The sequence below is a fragment of the Aquila chrysaetos genome, chromosome 26 (genome assembly GCF_900496995.4).
Source record: "Aquila chrysaetos chrysaetos chromosome 26, bAquChr1.4, whole genome shotgun sequence".
Classification (NCBI taxonomy): domain Eukaryota; kingdom Metazoa; phylum Chordata; class Aves; order Accipitriformes; family Accipitridae; genus Aquila; species Aquila chrysaetos.
In genome coordinates, this window is record NC_044029.1 from 17,078,690 (window position 1) to 17,096,219 (window position 17,530).

Consider the following 17,530-nt stretch of genomic DNA (forward strand, 5'->3'; position numbering starts at 1 on the left):
GTATAGGAGACCAAGATGCTGATTAGCAGACCCTGCCCTCCATTTTTTACTTTCTGACAATTTATGATGAAGTGAAATGAGTGTTGCAGCTTTCTTTGTGAAAGTAGACTCTGAAGTTGATCTGATAATACACTTCATGTCACTTTTTTTTTTTTTTTTTTTTTCCCCCAGTAAGAAGGTATGGCTGTGGCATTTTTGGGTCACTCGGCTTACCTGGGTCAAGCTAAATTAAGGCTAACAGTATTGGGAAGATGAAGCAATGTGGCTTTTAAGACCTTGTAGTGAACCTTACAAGAAAGCTTGCAACCAAAGTCTGTCTGGATACATCTTTATCTATGTTAGACACAACCCAGCCAGTTTTAATCAACATCATCTGCAATCAGGCCTCCTACTCTAGCACAGACAAAACCTCAGCTGAATTCTTGAGATATGTTTGACTCCTATTTGTCCCATGGAATGGTTTAGAGATTTAATGTACCAGAAAACAAATCTGCCCTAAAATCCTCCAGACAAACTTTCTCAAAGCATGCACACACAGAAAAAGCTTTCTTGTGTTGGGGTTATAGCATACTTGTATTCAGCAGATTTTGTAGATGTAGTCAAGACACCTGTCTGAGATTGACAGCTGGAGGTACCTGATGAACATATAATGGTGCTATGATGCTCATGAAATTGTGTATTTTGAGATGCATTAATAAAAAGACAGCCAGCTTAGCCGTGGCCTCTTGCTGTGGTCTTACAGTCCTAAGATGGGCTCTGTTTATCTGTTAGAAAAAAAACCTGCAGTGTAGCAGGTAAGCACTTTAGGTGGAAGTAAACTTTTCCAATAATACTGTACTATCACAAAACTTTAGCTTTACCTACGTGCTGTCCTGTCTTTGACCACTTAGCCACGTGGCTAAATGTAGTGTCTGTGTGGGGATGCTGCAGTGTAGTTGAAAGTAACATTTGAGACTATATGCTGCCATAAAGTGTTCTTCATAAATAATCCCATTAAATGTTAATCAGCATTTAGGACTTAATACAGTGCAGGAACTTTCTTCTACAGGTGTTTGTGGAAGTGTATAACTTGACTGCAGATCCACACCAGATCAATAACATTGCTAAAACAATTGATCAAGAAATTCTAGAAAAGATGAACTATCGATTAATGATGCTGCAGTCCTGTTCAGGAGCAACTTGCCGTACACCAGGTGTCTTCGATCCTGGGTAAACACTGAATCAATTAATTATTATAATACTTTTAAATGTTACTATATTTTTAAAATTAAGCTTTTATAGAGGGTATTTATGATGGAATGTGATATTACTGATATACGTACTGTTGTTTAATAGAGATGCTTTCTTGATGCTTCTATTTTTTCATGTTTAATCTCTATTTTAATTTAACCTACCAAATATAACTTGATGGTATTAATACTACTACTACAATCTTGTCAGTCACTGTTGACTTAGAATAGCTGAAGCTTATAGCTGTGCTGAGTAGTCAGAGACAAGGGACCTCAGCTTTGCCTGCAAATAAGGAAAAGCACTGCATGTTTCTGTAGGCAGGCATTTTCCAAAGACTTGCTCCGATTGTTCCTGGAGATGCTGTTAGCAAAGAACATTTCCTGCGGGACCTAAGCTGTATGGATTAGTCAGCTGTTGCAAGCAAATAGGACTTCTTACCTCAAAATTCAGTTGGTAATCATTTGGACCAAAGCTTTTTTAACAGCTATTTAAAATGTCTTTACAGTTGTGCTACATAAGTTTGTAATTTGAGGCAGCAAAGCTTTCTGTTAGAATGCATCTCCTGAATGCTTAATGTTATATGTGCCAATATGCTGTTGGTATGTCATGGCTAATATTTCTTTGGAGACTACCAACCCCTTAGTTGCATGTCGTTGTAATTCATCTGTTGCAATATGTTGAGATATTGTCCCTACTGCATCCTGTTAAGAAAGCAGCTATTCATGTAGCCTTGTACCAGAGGTGCTCTAGAAATAAGTTATTTCTAGAAGTGTTGGTCACCGTGGATTAATGGTAGCTCACACAGACTCTGTTCCTTTCTATAGGTACAGGTTTGACCCAAGGCTCATGTTCAGCAATCACGGTGTCCGGGCTCGGAGGTTTTCTGCACAGTCCTTGAAAGGCACTTAAGAGCCTCTTGCAGTAGCTCCTACTGACCAGTTTCTCCAGTGACTGCAGCAGGTCTGTCTCTAACTCTTGTGGATCACAGCTGGAAGACTTTTAATGGGCTATTCCAACCCTGTTTGGAAGAAAAACCCTTGTCTTTAGCTGGTTGCCTTGTGCAATATGTATATTTTACAGCTGAACTGTAACTCTAAATCGTTAGACACAGCTAATCTGTCTTGCTCAGAGAGTTGATTACCACCTTTGTCTTTCAAGTACCTTTTCCTATCACAGGCACAGAGGAGAACCTATGCCTATGAATCTGAACAGTTTATTTTGTTCTAAAAATCAATAAATGCATATTTGAGTCAGGTTAGATAGGCAGGTGCTATTGCACAGTAATGCTCACCCATATTCAGTGTCACAGACTTTCTTAAAAGCTACGGTTAATTATAGGTTTCCTGTATCAAGCTCAAAGCTGTTAATGGCAATAGCAAACCAGCCCAAAACAGTGTAGGAAGGCATTAGTCAAAACTGTAGGATCTGACTAGCAAGTGTCTTATGCAGAATTAAAATCCATATGCTAAATACTCTCTTTCAATGAGACCACTTCAGATGAGACCAATGAATTTTGTAGGACAGCTTTGGTAGCTTGCAGACAAGAATGTAATTTCAACTTCCTTCTAGTTTGAAATGCTGGAATGGGTTACTATGTACTACTGAAAAAATTCTTAGGGCTTAATATAGGCTTCCTAGTGAGTTAAACGAAAGAGTGTTGAGACTAACAAGTATTCAAATAAGCGTGCCTGTGTTTTGAGCTAACTCTTAAGTCTGTTTTAACATGTGAACAGAAGTAATACTAAAAAAAAAAAAAAATCCACAAAAAAACCAAACCAGGGCACCAAGGTAGAGGTCATCTGTCTCTAACCTCCAAATGTCTTGAATTGTCTAACCTGATGATTAGATTCTTGAAGGTAAATTATTTTGAAAGCAAACTAGCTAAAAATAAATAAATCATTGCTTGCTAAAATTAGGCTAAGAGGGCTATTTTAGGCAGTTTAAGTGCTTCATAGTGTTGCTTTTTGGTTGAGACATAACTATTCAGAACCTGCAGTAAGTGGCCTTCGCACCAAAGGACTGCATGTCAGAGGCCTGACTGCAGTATGTTACCACTTGGTTCCCCTTTGGAAGGGTGATGTTGTCTTTTTAACCTGGTCTGAAACGCAGCTGTCACTTGCACCCAAACTTGAGTATCTTTCTAAATCTTGAAAAACACCCAAACTTGCATGAGCATGTAACTTCTACATAGATTCATTGGCAAAATACCTTCCAGAAGCACTGAATTGTGTCTCTTTTGCAAGACAAGTTCATGTTGCTTGTGTGCAAATCAACTGTGTTATCAGGTGAGATAATCGTTCCCTTGTCAAACAAACTGTGGCACAACTGTTTAGTTTTCAGTTAGTTACTTCAGATCTTTTACCCAAATAGAGAGCATGATGATTTCAACTTCTGTCATGTAAAACCTTCTACTAAGTAATCATTGAGTAGGCAACAAAGTATGACCCTTTCAAAACTGTGAAGGTACACACCCCAGGGCACAGATCCACAAACTGGATCCAGGCAATGCTACAGAAAGATAAGTTGAACTTCCTTGGCTTTTTAATTCTGAAGCACAGAAGTTGTCCTTCATGTAGCTTAGAGTTGCAAACTTTTGTGGCAGTCTACAGGTTAGATTTTACAGAGCTTTTGTCTCAAATCTAACTCATTGTTTCAAATCTCTAGAGTGACCAAATATTTGGAGAAGAAAAATTGCTTGAAAGGTAACTAACTTTTCCACTGGAGCATCTGTATAAATGCAGAGGTTTTGGGATATTCAAACTACTTACACACTTTCAAATACTCAGGACTGTTTGGGTTTTTTTTCCACTACAACTGTAGCTTTATCCTGGTTTTTGTTTCTCAAGCCTTAGTATTGCCCATCAATATCATTCAGATTCTGTTTTGTCTTTAAAAACAAAACCAAAGTTGTTTTCATGCTCTCAAGCATTTTCTTGCACACTGAACTAAACCTAGAGTTCATTTATCTAGTGTTTTGCTCAGATAATTCTAGCAACTTAGACTTGTTCTTTGTTTAAACTTCCTCTTGGTAGCTGTGTGGAGGCTAGAGTGAAATACATGGATTGCTGCACATCAAATGTCAAGTTTCTACTTAAGTTTCAGTGCAAGTAATGTGTGTTACATTGCTGCTTAATAGAAAAAACTTTGTTATGGTACAGATGTGTAACTCTAAAAAAAGATGGTGTTAAAGTGATCTTAAGCCGTAACAAGGAAACTTTCTTTGAATGATTTACTTTTTGCCTAATAACTAACATGAAAGATGAGTGAATTGATACAGATTGTTCAGTCAGTGTGACCAGAAGTTTTACACAGATTAACACTTGCTATCTGCATGCACCTGTAAAGCATTTTGTAACTAGGCTCAGTAACTTACACCCTCTTGGTCAGAGAACCACACCATACCTGACATCTGTCATGGGTAGTAAATGGTGTATTAAAGTGAAATTCAGAATGAAATTAGTCAGTCCTTATTTAACCAGAACAGTGCTTCAGGAAGATACCTGCTTCATTCCCACTTTTGATGAAGTTGTAAGAACTGTTCAGCAAAAGCATGTAGCTGAAGGGAGAACAGGAGCCAAGAGCTGCCTGCCTTCCGTGGCTTTTAGAGGAGTTAGACACCAGACAAGTGGCAATTTCCACAAAGCAGTTAATTCTGAGTATTTTTACAGCTTTGAATGAATAGTGTTAATTCTTATCCTTGATGATTAAAAAACCACTATGAAGGAATTTTGACTCTTCTCCAGACCTAATTCCCCACCAAGCGATTTTAAAACTAAATGGTCTTCCTGGATACTTCATTTCATATGCTATTTGACCATGGCTGTATCTGTACCTTGATACTGAAGGCATTCATGTTAAGTGAAAGGGCCTTGCCAGTACACAGTTCTAAACGAAAGGGCCTGACCAGTACAGACTTGGGTTTAGGTAAATTGTGATTTTAAAAAAAAAAATTTTTTTTTTTAAATCACTATTATCAAAAGCAGAGCTGTGAATTTTAATGATCTCTTCTGGTAAACTAGATAGATATTACACAGGGAGAAATACAGTTAATAACTTTATTACATTATCCTAAACCAAAAAACATTCAGTATCATCCCTTCAGTGTAAGTGAATAAAGCTGGTACATGCTTACCCAGCACAGGCCCAGTAAATTGGGCTACTTCATTTTGAGGAATAAAGCATGCAACACATACATGCAAACACACACCCAAAGCAGGTATAATACCGTTTCAATCAAATCAAATTTAAGACTGATTCTACAAGCTAAATACAATTATTTCATCATAATGAAATAGCTGTCACTTACTGTGATTCAATTAAAATTCATTTTATTTGTATTATTCTCTCTCTGTATGTGAGCATACTTTGCTGTAGCACGTTGTGAGCATACTTAACTCCTGCTGTTTGAAATGTTTGTTTAGAAAGTGCCCTTCCAGAGGACCCTGTTCACTGCTGCACTTTTGGGAAAGAAAAAATAAACTGCCTATCAAACTGCCTATCTTTCTGTTACTGAACTTCAGTTCAACCTTTCCCCAGGATCAAGCTGTGTCACACTTCTAAAGACCGAATTCCTAATTTCTAAGCTTGTTCTCTGCTTACTGCCCTGCTACCTGACACAGCCCACTAGTGAACTTTTGTATGGTCACAGGGGACCTTATGTACAGCATCCAGCAAGACAACATGTGACTAATTTGCACCTGGAAGAAACACTGAGGTGAGAGAACAAATTTAAATGCAAGCTGTACTTGCTGATATTTCCTTGGAAACTGATATAGTTGAATGATGGAAAACTTTAACAAAAGAGACAAGGGAGAAACTGCTGTTCATCATTAAAAGCAGTATGTTCTGCCTCTGGGAAAGAGGAAGAATAAAATCCTACATAACGCTTTTTCCAAAATGGGAACTGTGAGCAACAGTACAATATGTGCTTCTTACCTCAATCCCTGTTACAGAGTTGAATTCCTCAGATGATTCTGTGCAACTGTTTAAAATTATATACATAACTATTTTCTGAACTATAGAGCTAGATGAATTGCTACCATTAACCTATTTTTAAGCCTGAGGCTTTCACAAGCTTCTAAAGCAAGTATTTCTGCATTGTATTTTCATTTCTGCTTAACCATGTGGTATCAGTTTCATTTCTCTTTCAGTGATGTAGCAGTCTTCCATTAAGTAGAGAAAAATATTTAGTGGCTGCTTGAAACAACCTTACTATCTTTCTTTTGATGCTCCAGCTTATGAAAACTGTAATGTTTACTGTAGCACCACAAGAAAAGGCAACTCTGTATTACCTAGATACAGCTTCCCATCATGCTCAAAGACATCACTGACAGCCCAAGTGACACTACCATCAGGGTCATGGAAGCTTGCCACAATGTCTCCTTTGTCATTAATTTCTAAGAACAAGCCATGTTTGTGAAGAAAAATGCTGTAGAATGATAAAGGAGTCACCTGTTTTAGAAAAAGAAATAGACAGTATTAACACTTCATTCAAGGGGTGGGAGGGGAAATTCCATGACTAGAAAGAAACAGCAATGCTAATATATTGCTTTCCAGATGTTGCTCTAGTCAGATTCAGCTGTCAATCTTTTGGTAATGTCTACTGGAGTGTGTCTAAAGCAGGCAGTCCTGTAATCACTCACTGATCTTAAAGTACAGTCAGTGCCTGCTTGCTCAAGAAGGTGTGGAAGTTGCTTGAATTTATTCCAGCTGCCAAAATCCACCCATTTTCTAAAAGCAGGAATTAGAGGAACTTGATGGAACACAACTGAATCACCCACTTCAGTGGATTTCGTGTACAAGTTCTAGGGAGAAGGCAGCATGGTTCTTAGAAAAAGTAGCATGGTTAATCATAACCAGCTCCATGACTCTTGCTTGGCAAGAATGACTTTGCAGAGTTTGATTCCTATAGCAAAATCCTCATATTTTCTGTCAAAGGTTCTTCGTCTGCCTTGACAATACCATGTTGCTATAAAGAATGGGCTGAGAGCTTGCAACTACAGACCACTTATTGTCAATACTGATTTTTCTACTTTATAAATGGGTTCTCGGTATTACTACAACAGTAAAACTGCTATGTTTTAAGATGTAAAAAAGAAACTGATCCTCAAATGTTCCAGAAAAATCAAAGTTAGTATGTGTTGGTATGCTGGCTGGTAAAGATGAAGCAATCTCTTGCGTTTCCTAATGAAGAATAACAAGTTTTTTCACACTTAAAAAATTAACATTTTTGTGACACCGATAGTTAATACTACACAGTGTCAAAGTTACCTTTGCAATAAATCTCTTCAGGAATGGATATGGTCCTAAAGCATCCAGAAAAGGAGAAAAGAAACTAGGAAAGCGAGTAGTAGATATTCCAACTCTGTATAAGCCTGTGTATGATAATCTGATGTTGTCTGGATATCCAGGCAGGTTGTCCACAAAAACTTCTCTTTTTCCTGCATTAGCTCCGCTCACCCAATAGCTGCAAAAAGGGAATTTTATATATGAGTTAACAGTGTCTGCTGCAAAATACAGCAAGCTTAACAGCATGGAAGATCCATCATTTTGATTCATGCAAGGAATTTTTCAAGGTACAGAAAAGGACTCTGCAGGAAGCGGTAAATGCAAAGAGGCACTAAACTTGAGTAACAACAATTGGTCAAAAACCCCTCATCTTTCTACATGTAACATAAAGAGTATCCCCCAGGTTCTATTAAAAAAAGCTAGTCATGGAAAATGTGCTTCTTAAATGAACACTAATATTAAATTTGACTTTAGAACTTCCATGAAATAGAAAACTGTTAAAACACTGACTCCCTTTAAAATGGGAAAAATGGGGTGTTATGCTAATCATAATCACGCAGTGACACTTGTCCTCTGAGGTCTGCTGTAACTAATAATGGAGTCATCAGGACAATTGTAATTGAGTCTGAGGGAACTGGGGTCTGATATATCAGTAAATCGGTATAAAAAACATTTGGCAGTGGGAAGAGCAACTGTTAATCTCTACCTAGAATTTAACTAAAACCTGTGACTCTTGCAACAGAAAAAAGTTATTTAAACTGAGTTTCCAATAGCAACCCTGTTAACTGCACATCTTCAGTGAAGTAAGGAAAAACAGAAAAGGATGAACATGAAAATCATGTCTATGAATTGATTTAAAAACATGTAATATAAACTAATATATAACATTTTATTGACATTTAACATACCGTATGATTCTACATATGCTGGTTTCTGCTATTAGTATGTAATCTTCGTAGGGAGACAGTGCAATCCCATTTGCCATGTACAAGCCACTGAGCACCGTTCTTGCTGTTCTTGTTACAGGGTCATAGGCCAAGAGGCGACCAAGATGGTTTGTTTCAATTACCTTAATCAATACATCTAATGAAAAACTAGGCTATCAAAATACCTAGTTTCAATTAGAACAGAAAATATTCAGCAGTTGTGTTAACATAAATCAGATAAAAGCAGACTTTACAAAATGGCAGATGGCATCTTTACAAAAACACTAAAGGAGCAAAGGATTCTGTTCATGTCATTTCCCAGGCTGATCATAGCATTCTTGTAAAAACAGAGGAACACGGGGGACTGCAGTGTATGGTTTATACAGCCAGAGTTCTAACTATGCTACTCTGCAGTTCCTGCTTTAGCAAAATATTGAGGCCTGTCAAGCTTCTGTGAACAACTTCAAATCAAACAAGAAAGCATTCATGAGTGTTCTGCTAAAGCAAGTGAACAGCTGACATTTTACTTCTGATATGAAATAATTTGAATAAGTTTCTTCTGCTACAAATCTGCAGGGCAGCTTTGAATTATATACACATAAGCCCTGTGAAGAGGAAATTGCCTTTATGTTTGTCATTTGTACTGGCAACCCCTTGTCAAGTCTGAAATAAATACTAAACGGCAAAGATGATGTACTACCAATCTTTGGTACACTACAATACACTACTACAATAATTCTGACAGCTTTAAGAAACAGCAAGTGGCGCATAAGAGAGTTCAACTATTCCGGTTTTTTCCCCCTTTTAATAACTTGGATCTTGATTCCCACCCCTTAAATATATTTCCCTTCATGTGATTTTTCTCCTGGCTTAATTTTATCCACAGTTCTGGTAGTAAAGATGACACTCAGTGTAAACTTTATGTCTGTGACCTCACTGAATTTCAGCTTTACAGACAGTTTGTTCTAGATAAAGTTTTCCTCAAAGGCTATGACTACACAGAAAAGATACCTTCAAGTACACCAGCAATTAGCTACCTTGCATTTACTACAGTACAAGAGCATGGTTGTAGACAGATACCAGAGAGAAACTAACAAGCTGTAAAAATCCAGACTGTAGTGTATGGCATGACAATTTTCTTTGGGTAGTCATACCCAGAGGTTTTTTTCAGGAAAAGCAGCTACAGAATAGCACAGCCCATCCCCTGCCCCAGGGCTCGAGCACACTGCATTCATAGCATGCTTGGCTAAAACACACAAGCCCAGTCGAAAAAAGCTTGTCTCTTCTGCAGCCTAGTACATGGTGCTGCCACCACAAAAATTAACACTTAAGCTGCCTGAACAAATGGCTACAATGATTACCTCATCTCACCTCGTATTTGTGATGTCGTCTTTCCCACTTGCTACTTGAATCCGTAAAATAAATCAAATTTTTCTTTGATATTTCTAAGCCATTTAGGAATTTGAAAGGCAGCCCATCCACACCTAGTTAATAAAAATGACTACTGATTAAAATAAGTGCAAAACCACCAAGTGTTCAAAATTATTCAGATCCACACAAGCTTAATATTTCAGACATTGCAATTCCAAATGTCATAGTTAATGCTATCCTTAATTTGTCCCAAGCTAACGTCTAAGTCCCAAATTACTTTCATTTGCAGGGAAACATGTTCAGGTTGCAGCTCAACATAACACATACCAAACCAAAAGCCTCTGACAAATATAATTGCTTTTGTTTTCCTCTTTTTTAAACAAATCTTAAAAATACAAACCCAATGGGCTTTCAATCAGTCCCAGTTCCCACACCCAGTAGTACTGATCTCAACTGATTAAAGTGCCTCAATCTTCCAATTTATATGTAAGCATGGAGACCAAATCCAGGATCAATGTAGTTCCCCACTAACTGTAGCATCACCTTTTTCACTCGACAGCAGGAGGGTTTTCTCTCCTGTCCTTGGATTGACTTTGTACAGGCCTAAGTATGAATCCACCACAATCACGTTACCATCCCGATCCATTCGGACTCCATGGGGCCGGCCACATATTGGTTCATAGTCTGGAGTTCCTGAGATACAAATAGGAGAATGTGTAAGACCAGGAGTTTGACAAAATGAAGATCCCGAAAATGCAAAGGCTGAAAAGCACTAAACTACCATCCTTGAATAAACTACATCCTTAAAAGCTTCCTTAAACTGTCTCTAAAAGTAAGTTGCAAAGGAAGTGACCGTATAACATCACTCTACACAGAACAGTCATCTCTGTTCCTTATTACTTAAGAAAAAAAATTTGCTGCCAACCTTCAAAGAAATTCAGCTCTACTCTGTTTCCCAGACAACTTTAAAGATGACTGAAAAACTGGTAGGATTACTAAATCAGTAGGGAAAAAAAGGATTAGCTGCTGTTTATTTTATATCCCCAAGAAAAAGATGGGAGAAAGCTGCTTTTAGGAAAGATTTAACTACTTCCCTTCTGCTGAGGGGCCCAAGTGCCACAGGTCACATGAGAGTCCTACATAATCCTCAGGTAAAACTACAAAAACCAGATCTACCATGTTTAGTATTTTTATAGTGAGTAATTTTCCTGAAAGCAGTGAAATTAGTAAAGCTTGACACCCTACAGTTTTGTGACCTAATGCCCTCTACTCCAAAATACGTATTCCCCCCTAGTACTCCAGTAAGCAAGGGACAACATCCATTGCAGCTCACTAGAGCTGTAACAGATCATTAACACAAGCTGACTGATTGACTGACAGCTGCCAAAAAGTTAACAGCTGAGTTCTGATTTCACTCTGAATGGATCAATCATTTTTGGTTTCTTAACCTGCCAGTTATTTGCATAAGCCTTAAAACAGTTCAGTAGTCTTTAAGAATTCTTTCAAATTCAGTCAAGACTAGCCCATAGCACAGGGACTTTGGGGACAGGGAAAACACCTACATAACTGTCACATGTTTATGAAATGAGGCTAAAGCCAATCAGCTATTTTAATGGCCTTTCAGGCCTGCTTGATTCATCAAAAACAAACAGGATAAAAACATAAACATTTCAGTGTTTGTCTGCCTCATTTACACATAAGAAAAGAAAATGCAACCTTGTAGTCCAGTTACTGGTGATGGTATCAGGACATGCTATTCTGAGTCTCCAATTCTTTTGTAAGATTTGAAATGTTTCTAAAATACATTTTGATCTTGAGGCAGGAAAATAATTGGATAAATCCTGTCTTTAGACCACCCTCAAAAAGTTTTGTATAGAAGGACTTCTCTAAAATGTTGTTCATTTAAATAAAAATGGCAATCCGTGGCAAGTCAGTCTCAAGGGCTGGAGAAGTGTGCCATTATGCCTTAATCCTGCCTACATTAAGAAAAAACACGATAGCAGGCTTCTCTTACAAATTTGCATAAAAGAATCAGAAAACCTTAATGGTAGCTAAAATAGCACTTCAATTTCTCATTCAGTGACATGTATATGAACAAGTTTGTTGTCATTTTCACATCAAAACTGTCACTCACCACATTCAGGCATATCCTGCCCCATTTGAGTAATGAAATGCAGCTGGCCACCACTGATCATCCATAGTTTCCCATCCACGGTACCAGTGTAGATATTACCTTAAAATAAGTATATTAGAAGACTGTTTTAAAAGGGACCGAGGCAAATAAAACTTACTAGAAAAGAAGGACAATTCCTCATTATTGTGAGCCCTTCCTTCTTTCTCCTAATTTATATATTCTATGCACACACAAAGCAACGAAACAGACAGGAAAACATACAGCTTAAATATATTTTTATAAAGCAGAAAGAGCAATAATAAGCTGGTGATTAGAAAAATAGGAATTGTTCATATGTTTATTTTAAATAAACGTAATACATTAAAAGCTATCTTACAACTCCTCTGGGATAGCAGTAAAGGCATCAAGGACTGGACTAAAGATTCGTAGGGATGTTCTCTTACTGTCAGTGAAAATCAGAGAAAGCATTAGCAGAGCTCACACGATCTACCTTTTTGTCCTGAGGGTTCTGCCATGTTACCAGCTAGCTAAAATGTTCAGCAGACAAAAGGAAAACATTACAATGACTGATCCAAAACAAGAAAGTAATCCTTCTCCTAGGACATTAAAATCCTAAGCAAAAAACCCAAGTGTGTTTTGGTTTTGGTTTTTTGTCCCCGTTTTGCTTTAGTTTTGAACCACCAGAATACCAAAAAATGTGTAAGTTTTCATTAAAGGACTAAGGACTTTTTTTATTAGATACCTGCTTAGCAGTTGCTTTCTCCTCTGCTTTTAAAGGCAAAAACCTCACAGGAAGTCTTCAAATCTTTTGACGTTGTATTGTCAAATACAATTGCCAAAAACTTCTGCGTAGGGGAAACACTAGCAGTGATTAAGCCCCACCTTTGAAAAATAGCGTCCTCCTACCTTTTGACTAGTCCAGGCTCTGAAATAGTACAATGCACATGACCAGTCCTAGGCTCACTGTTCAACAAAATACACTTTTAGTGTAAACTCTGTTAACTGTCTGGAAACATTCCTCTGATATGTCTTTTATTTACATAGATTGAACTAAAGTAGACATTATTTTCTTTAGGTGTGACCTGCATTTTCACCCTGGCCTTGTTTGCATTTAAAAATGTGCACTGTCATTTGGCGACAGGTGTTAAAAGACACTGCATAAAAGTTATGCTGTCTTTCTGTGCCAATATTACTAAAAAACCATGGATTCTGACTTTGTCTAATGAGCATTTACACCAGAGCAGATAAACAGGTATAAAAATGTCTAGCATCTGCTCACACATCTATGGAAAAATGTTATGAGCAAAGAGGACAGATTCTCACAGTATCAGCTGTCAGATCTAGATTAAAAGAATTGTCTAGGATTACTGGCATACAGAAAGCACCTGTTTATCCAAAGGGAGAACTTCAGAGCCACTGTTCAATACGACAACTTTGCCTAGGAAAAAAACAGAGGCTGAACTTTGCTGTCATAAAATATACTGTCATTCCAATGCCTCCTAAGGCATGTTGGAAACAGCTGAAATTTCTGATCACATACCAGATTCTGTATTTAAAGAATTGTAATGCTATTTTCTATCATGCTATGCACTAGACTATGATGCTATATTTAGATTTATATAGCTAGTGCAAGTGGGTTTTGCACTAGACTTCTCTCATGGGTATTTGTAGTAAAGTGAAGGCAAAACAGAACTATTCTAACTACCCATAATATCCTGTCTTATTCATATGGAAAACAGCATTTACCTAAATCAGGCAACATCACCACAACACTTACAACAACCTTGGGTCATATTGTATGATCTCAACTGACTGAATCCAGTCTCCTAAAACATCCTTAAATTCAAGGAAGATACACGGTAGCATTAACACACTCAAGAAAAATTGAACCAAAACAGTATTTTATACAGCATCATGAAAGAGGTTAGATTTGGCAACACAGAGCATTTGCAGAATTAGTTCTCATATTTAAAATACGCTCTGCAAAATTCCAGTTGTGAACACTACCCTTTCTGAAAGTTGTAGAGGAAGAAGTGGAAAACAAAAAGTGTGATAAAAAGACAATTTAAAATAGCACCTTTGAGGAAAGCAGGAACGAAACAGCTTTGAGAAGACATTTGCTTGGAATGGGTGCCTCAATGCAAGGTGTTGAGCTAGGTCCCTTCCAGGCCTATGCTGCTATGACTGAAAACGCTTCCAATTTCAGCTTGCACAATGGCAAACAAGAACATTCCAGATGATTACCTCTCACCTCTGTAGTACACAAGACAAGACAGTATCTTTCAGACAAACATGTCTGGGGCTATTCAATATTTCCTTGAAAAATACCATAAAACTAGCACCAGCGATAAAGGAGGGTGTCTGAACTGCCTGGCTCGAACCACTCTGGGCTGGGAGTTGCCTGCTTCTCCCTACTGGCTACTGCAGGAATCTATTTTATCCACTTACACATCAAGAAGAAAACAATTCCTCCAGAAGAGGTAAGTCCCAAGTCCACAGCAGTAAACCTGTGTCCTAAACAGAAGATCACAGTGTGTCTCTCCTCTATTTGGCTTGAACTTTCATTGCAATCCCTACTTTGGTCACACTCTGGGTAAGAGAGTTGTTGGAAAGATGCAAAACATGCTACACCGCTTCAGCCCTCTGCTTCCCACCATCTGTAAGGTTCCTGCACCTACCATTTTGCAATCTCACAGCTGCCAGACTACGAAGATGAATTATGTGGATAAGTAAGAGGAGTTTTTTTGTGACAGTGAAAAGTTCTTTCATATTCCAAGCTGCTCTAAAAATATGTTTTTGAGAACTATGCAAATTTTAAAACCATTCCATTTGCCTTCCCTCTCTGGCTCCGTGTTCAATAAGAGCTTTTGAAATAAGAGCATGCTGAACTCAGTGACTGAGCTCAAGCAGCAAATTAACACTGCTTTTGGAGACCTGAAACAGAAAAAAAAGAACAAAAACCAAGGCAAGCTTACCACTAGTTCCATGTCAAAAGCCCAAGCTTAGACTCACATTTAGAAGAATTCCCACAAAAATCTTTAACTGTTTTTGCATGTTACTTTTAGAGAATATGCCATTTTATACCTTTTTAAAATTATATTTTAATAGACTTCTATATGTCACCAATTTGTGGGTGTATGTTTTTTAATATAGCAGTAGGACATTCGCTGTGTCCTTGGGAGCAGCGGATAACAAAGTGTTCTGGAATATTTCCAGGGAAATGTTTACAAATGTGAAGATACGGAAGAAGATACAATTATCTTAATATTTTTGGAGCAATCGTTTAGCAAACATTCCTATTTTACTTTCTTTGGATTTAATTCTTAATTCTTGGATTTAACTTCTTAAGTCTTCTATTTTAATAACTTGACCAAGCAGATGTATCAGATGTATAATACGTAGCAGAGGTATATAACTTTACCCATATGGAAGTTATCTACTTGCCTTCATCATCAACAGTAAAAGACTCGGGACCCTTCAGTTGGCCCGTGAAGATTCTTCGTCCACTCTGAAGCTTTTTATTCACTTGCAGTGATCCAACTAAGGCAGGAGGTGGCTTTTCAAAACTGCACCAAATGAATAATAAATGTGCGAAACAAGACAACGTTGGACTATAAAATTATTTGAAGGGAAAATAATAGGACTTTATTCCAGAGATACTAGTAACGAGGAATTCCCTTTTTTTAAATAATTTGTTAAAACTATTAGTGTTTGTTAAAACTATTACTTCAAACTAAATTAACAATTCTGTGGGGCTTGCAGGCCCAGGCTAAAAAAGAATACAGACTTTAGGTTTGGGTTTTTTTCTGGAATCAATACCAACACAAAATTGCCATCATCCTAGAGAGTTTTATTCCCTATCATTAGTCTGACATCTACTACCAATCTCTCCACGTGTATGTATGAATACTGCACTGGTCAGCACTGTTATGCCTGAAATTCACTTGTTTAAAAAAGTGTTTCTATTTTCCAGTTTTATATGAGAAACACAACTTCTCCTGCATATGAAATTAAGTAGCATGCTTTATATGCTCCTGCAGGATGAAAAGTATAAAAGAAGTTTTGAAAGCACAGGTATTTCCCAACAAGCACAAGTATGCTATTAAACTTTAAAATTTAGCAGGGGAACATACATGAACGGTTCTGGATCAATGGGAGATGGTAAAAAGTAAATGCTAGCAAAAATCACAAGGACTGCAGCTGGAAACCCCCACGCTGGGAACCTGGGAGGAAAAGAAAACAATTGTATATCATGCACATACAGGAGGAGGGCAGGAAGGGAAAAAGAAGAGCCAATTTTTTTTTTTCCCAAAAGTTAAAAAATTTCAGTACTAAAAGTTAAGACTGAAGGAAGACAAAGCAGACTGCAACAACCTGGCAATCCCTGCCATGTAGAGGAGTGGCCCTGCTGCTCCACAGGCAGTACTGCTGTCTTGCTCGTCTCCACGCTGGAGCTCCTTCAGTCTCCGGACAGGTGATCCAGTCAAAAGCCACAAGGTTTCTTTTGCCAAGTTGTGTTTCTAGTAGTACATAACTGCTGTAGGCAGAGACCCAAGCCCAGTTACTTGTGTGGTGAGCAACTTTGATGACTCTAGTATCTTTAAGGCCTTTTACCAACCTTACCCCAGCTGAGTATTGGAGTATTTGCTATTAATGGGTTTTACCAAGTGCATACATAGTCATAATATGGTTGTTGCACACATAAAGCTATGAGGTCTCACATGAATCGACTTTCAAGGAACTGGTCAAACCATTATCTCCTCCACTGCAGGGCTGCAATGCCCAGGGAAGAGCAACAGAGAGACCAAAGCGACCACCAAAGTACCAATTCAATTAGGGAGGATTAAACCGTTTTTAAGAAACACAAAATAAGTAGCCAGAAAATTAAATGTACTTGTTGCCAGAGAAAACCACTAAAATGCCTTTAAAGATAAAAAGGGGCAAAAGGCACTTGCTGAGAAGGGAGGACCTGAGGATCACCTCCAGCCCAGGACACTTCCTCGCTGTATTCACCTCGTGTTTCTGCAGGAGTTTTTTTTATAGGAAGAAACCACTCGACCGTGGGCTTTCCCACCCAACTACGGCGGGACAGCACCCACTGCGAGCCCGCGGCTGCGCTCCCTCTACGGCGGAATCGGGTCCCTGAGGGCACAAGAAAGCCCCGCTCCGGCCCTGCCCGCCGTCTTCCCGAGGCAGAACATGGCGGGCCCGCTGCCCTCGGCTCTCTCCGCATCCCCCACCGCTGCCCTCCCGGGGGAGACCTCTCCTCACCCACCGCCGCCGGCCCTCCCACGGAGCCCACCGCTTACATGGCGTCGCGGCGAGCGGCCTCCGCCTCGGAGGACGGCTCGGCGGTGGGCGGGCGGACGCCCGCCCACCGCCGAGCCGTCCTCCGAGGCGGGAGACCGCCCGCCCTCCTCAGAGAGGAGGCGGCCCCGGCGGCGGGAATTGCCTCAGCGCCGCCCGGGCGGGAAACGGGAGCGGCTCCTCCTCCGGCGGAGGGGCGGAGTGTGAGGTAAATGTGGGAAAGAGAAGGTAAACTTCAAGGTATGTGCGTCAATTTCAAATGTTGGGAATTTTT

At 38.8% G+C, this 17,530-nt stretch overlaps 2 protein-coding genes across 5 annotated transcripts in view; one reads left to right on the plus strand and one right to left on the minus strand.

The window, feature by feature from the left end:
• GNS (glucosamine (N-acetyl)-6-sulfatase) overlaps positions 1–9,131 on the plus strand; it is a 25,599-nt gene extending 16,468 nt beyond the window's left edge. The window contains exons 13-15 of one of the 2 annotated variants that reach the window (XR_005931495.1): positions 1,049–1,209; positions 2,055–2,190; positions 8,545–9,131. Coding sequence is in view for 1 of the 2 variants with exons in the window: in XM_030003029.2 (XP_029858889.2) it covers positions 1,049–1,209; positions 2,055–2,139 (246 nt within the window). In the remaining variant the exon portion in view is untranslated. Of the gene's footprint in view, positions 1–1,048; positions 1,210–2,054; positions 5,727–8,544 lie in introns of those variants that run through there. The other variant, XM_030003029.2, reaches the window with a different exon arrangement.
• The window catches only part of LOC115336295 (adipocyte plasma membrane-associated protein-like), a 22,324-nt gene extending 4,797 nt beyond the window's left edge, over positions 1–17,527 (minus strand). Inside the window, exons 1-11 of one of the 3 annotated variants that reach the window (XM_041120578.1) lie at positions 17,356–17,527; positions 17,259–17,278; positions 16,324–16,486; positions 16,083–16,172; positions 15,394–15,515; positions 11,950–12,048; positions 10,359–10,508; positions 9,816–9,928; positions 8,427–8,587; positions 7,501–7,696; positions 6,522–6,681 (exon numbers count right to left, since the gene is read on the minus strand). In XM_041120578.1, coding sequence (XP_040976512.1) covers positions 6,522–6,681; positions 7,501–7,696; positions 8,427–8,587; positions 9,816–9,928; positions 10,359–10,508; positions 11,950–12,048; positions 15,394–15,515; positions 16,083–16,172; positions 16,324–16,340 — 1,108 coding nt within the window. In that variant the 5' untranslated portion in view covers positions 16,341–16,486; positions 17,259–17,278; positions 17,356–17,527. Of the gene's footprint in view, positions 1–2,155; positions 2,249–6,521; positions 6,682–7,500; positions 7,697–8,426; positions 8,588–9,815; positions 9,929–10,358; positions 10,509–11,949; positions 12,049–15,393; positions 15,516–16,082; positions 16,173–16,323; positions 16,933–17,258; positions 17,279–17,355 lie in introns of those variants that run through there. The other 2 variants (XM_041120579.1, XM_041120580.1) reach the window with 2 other exon arrangements.
• Between the last annotated feature and the right edge of the window lie 3 nt (positions 17,528–17,530).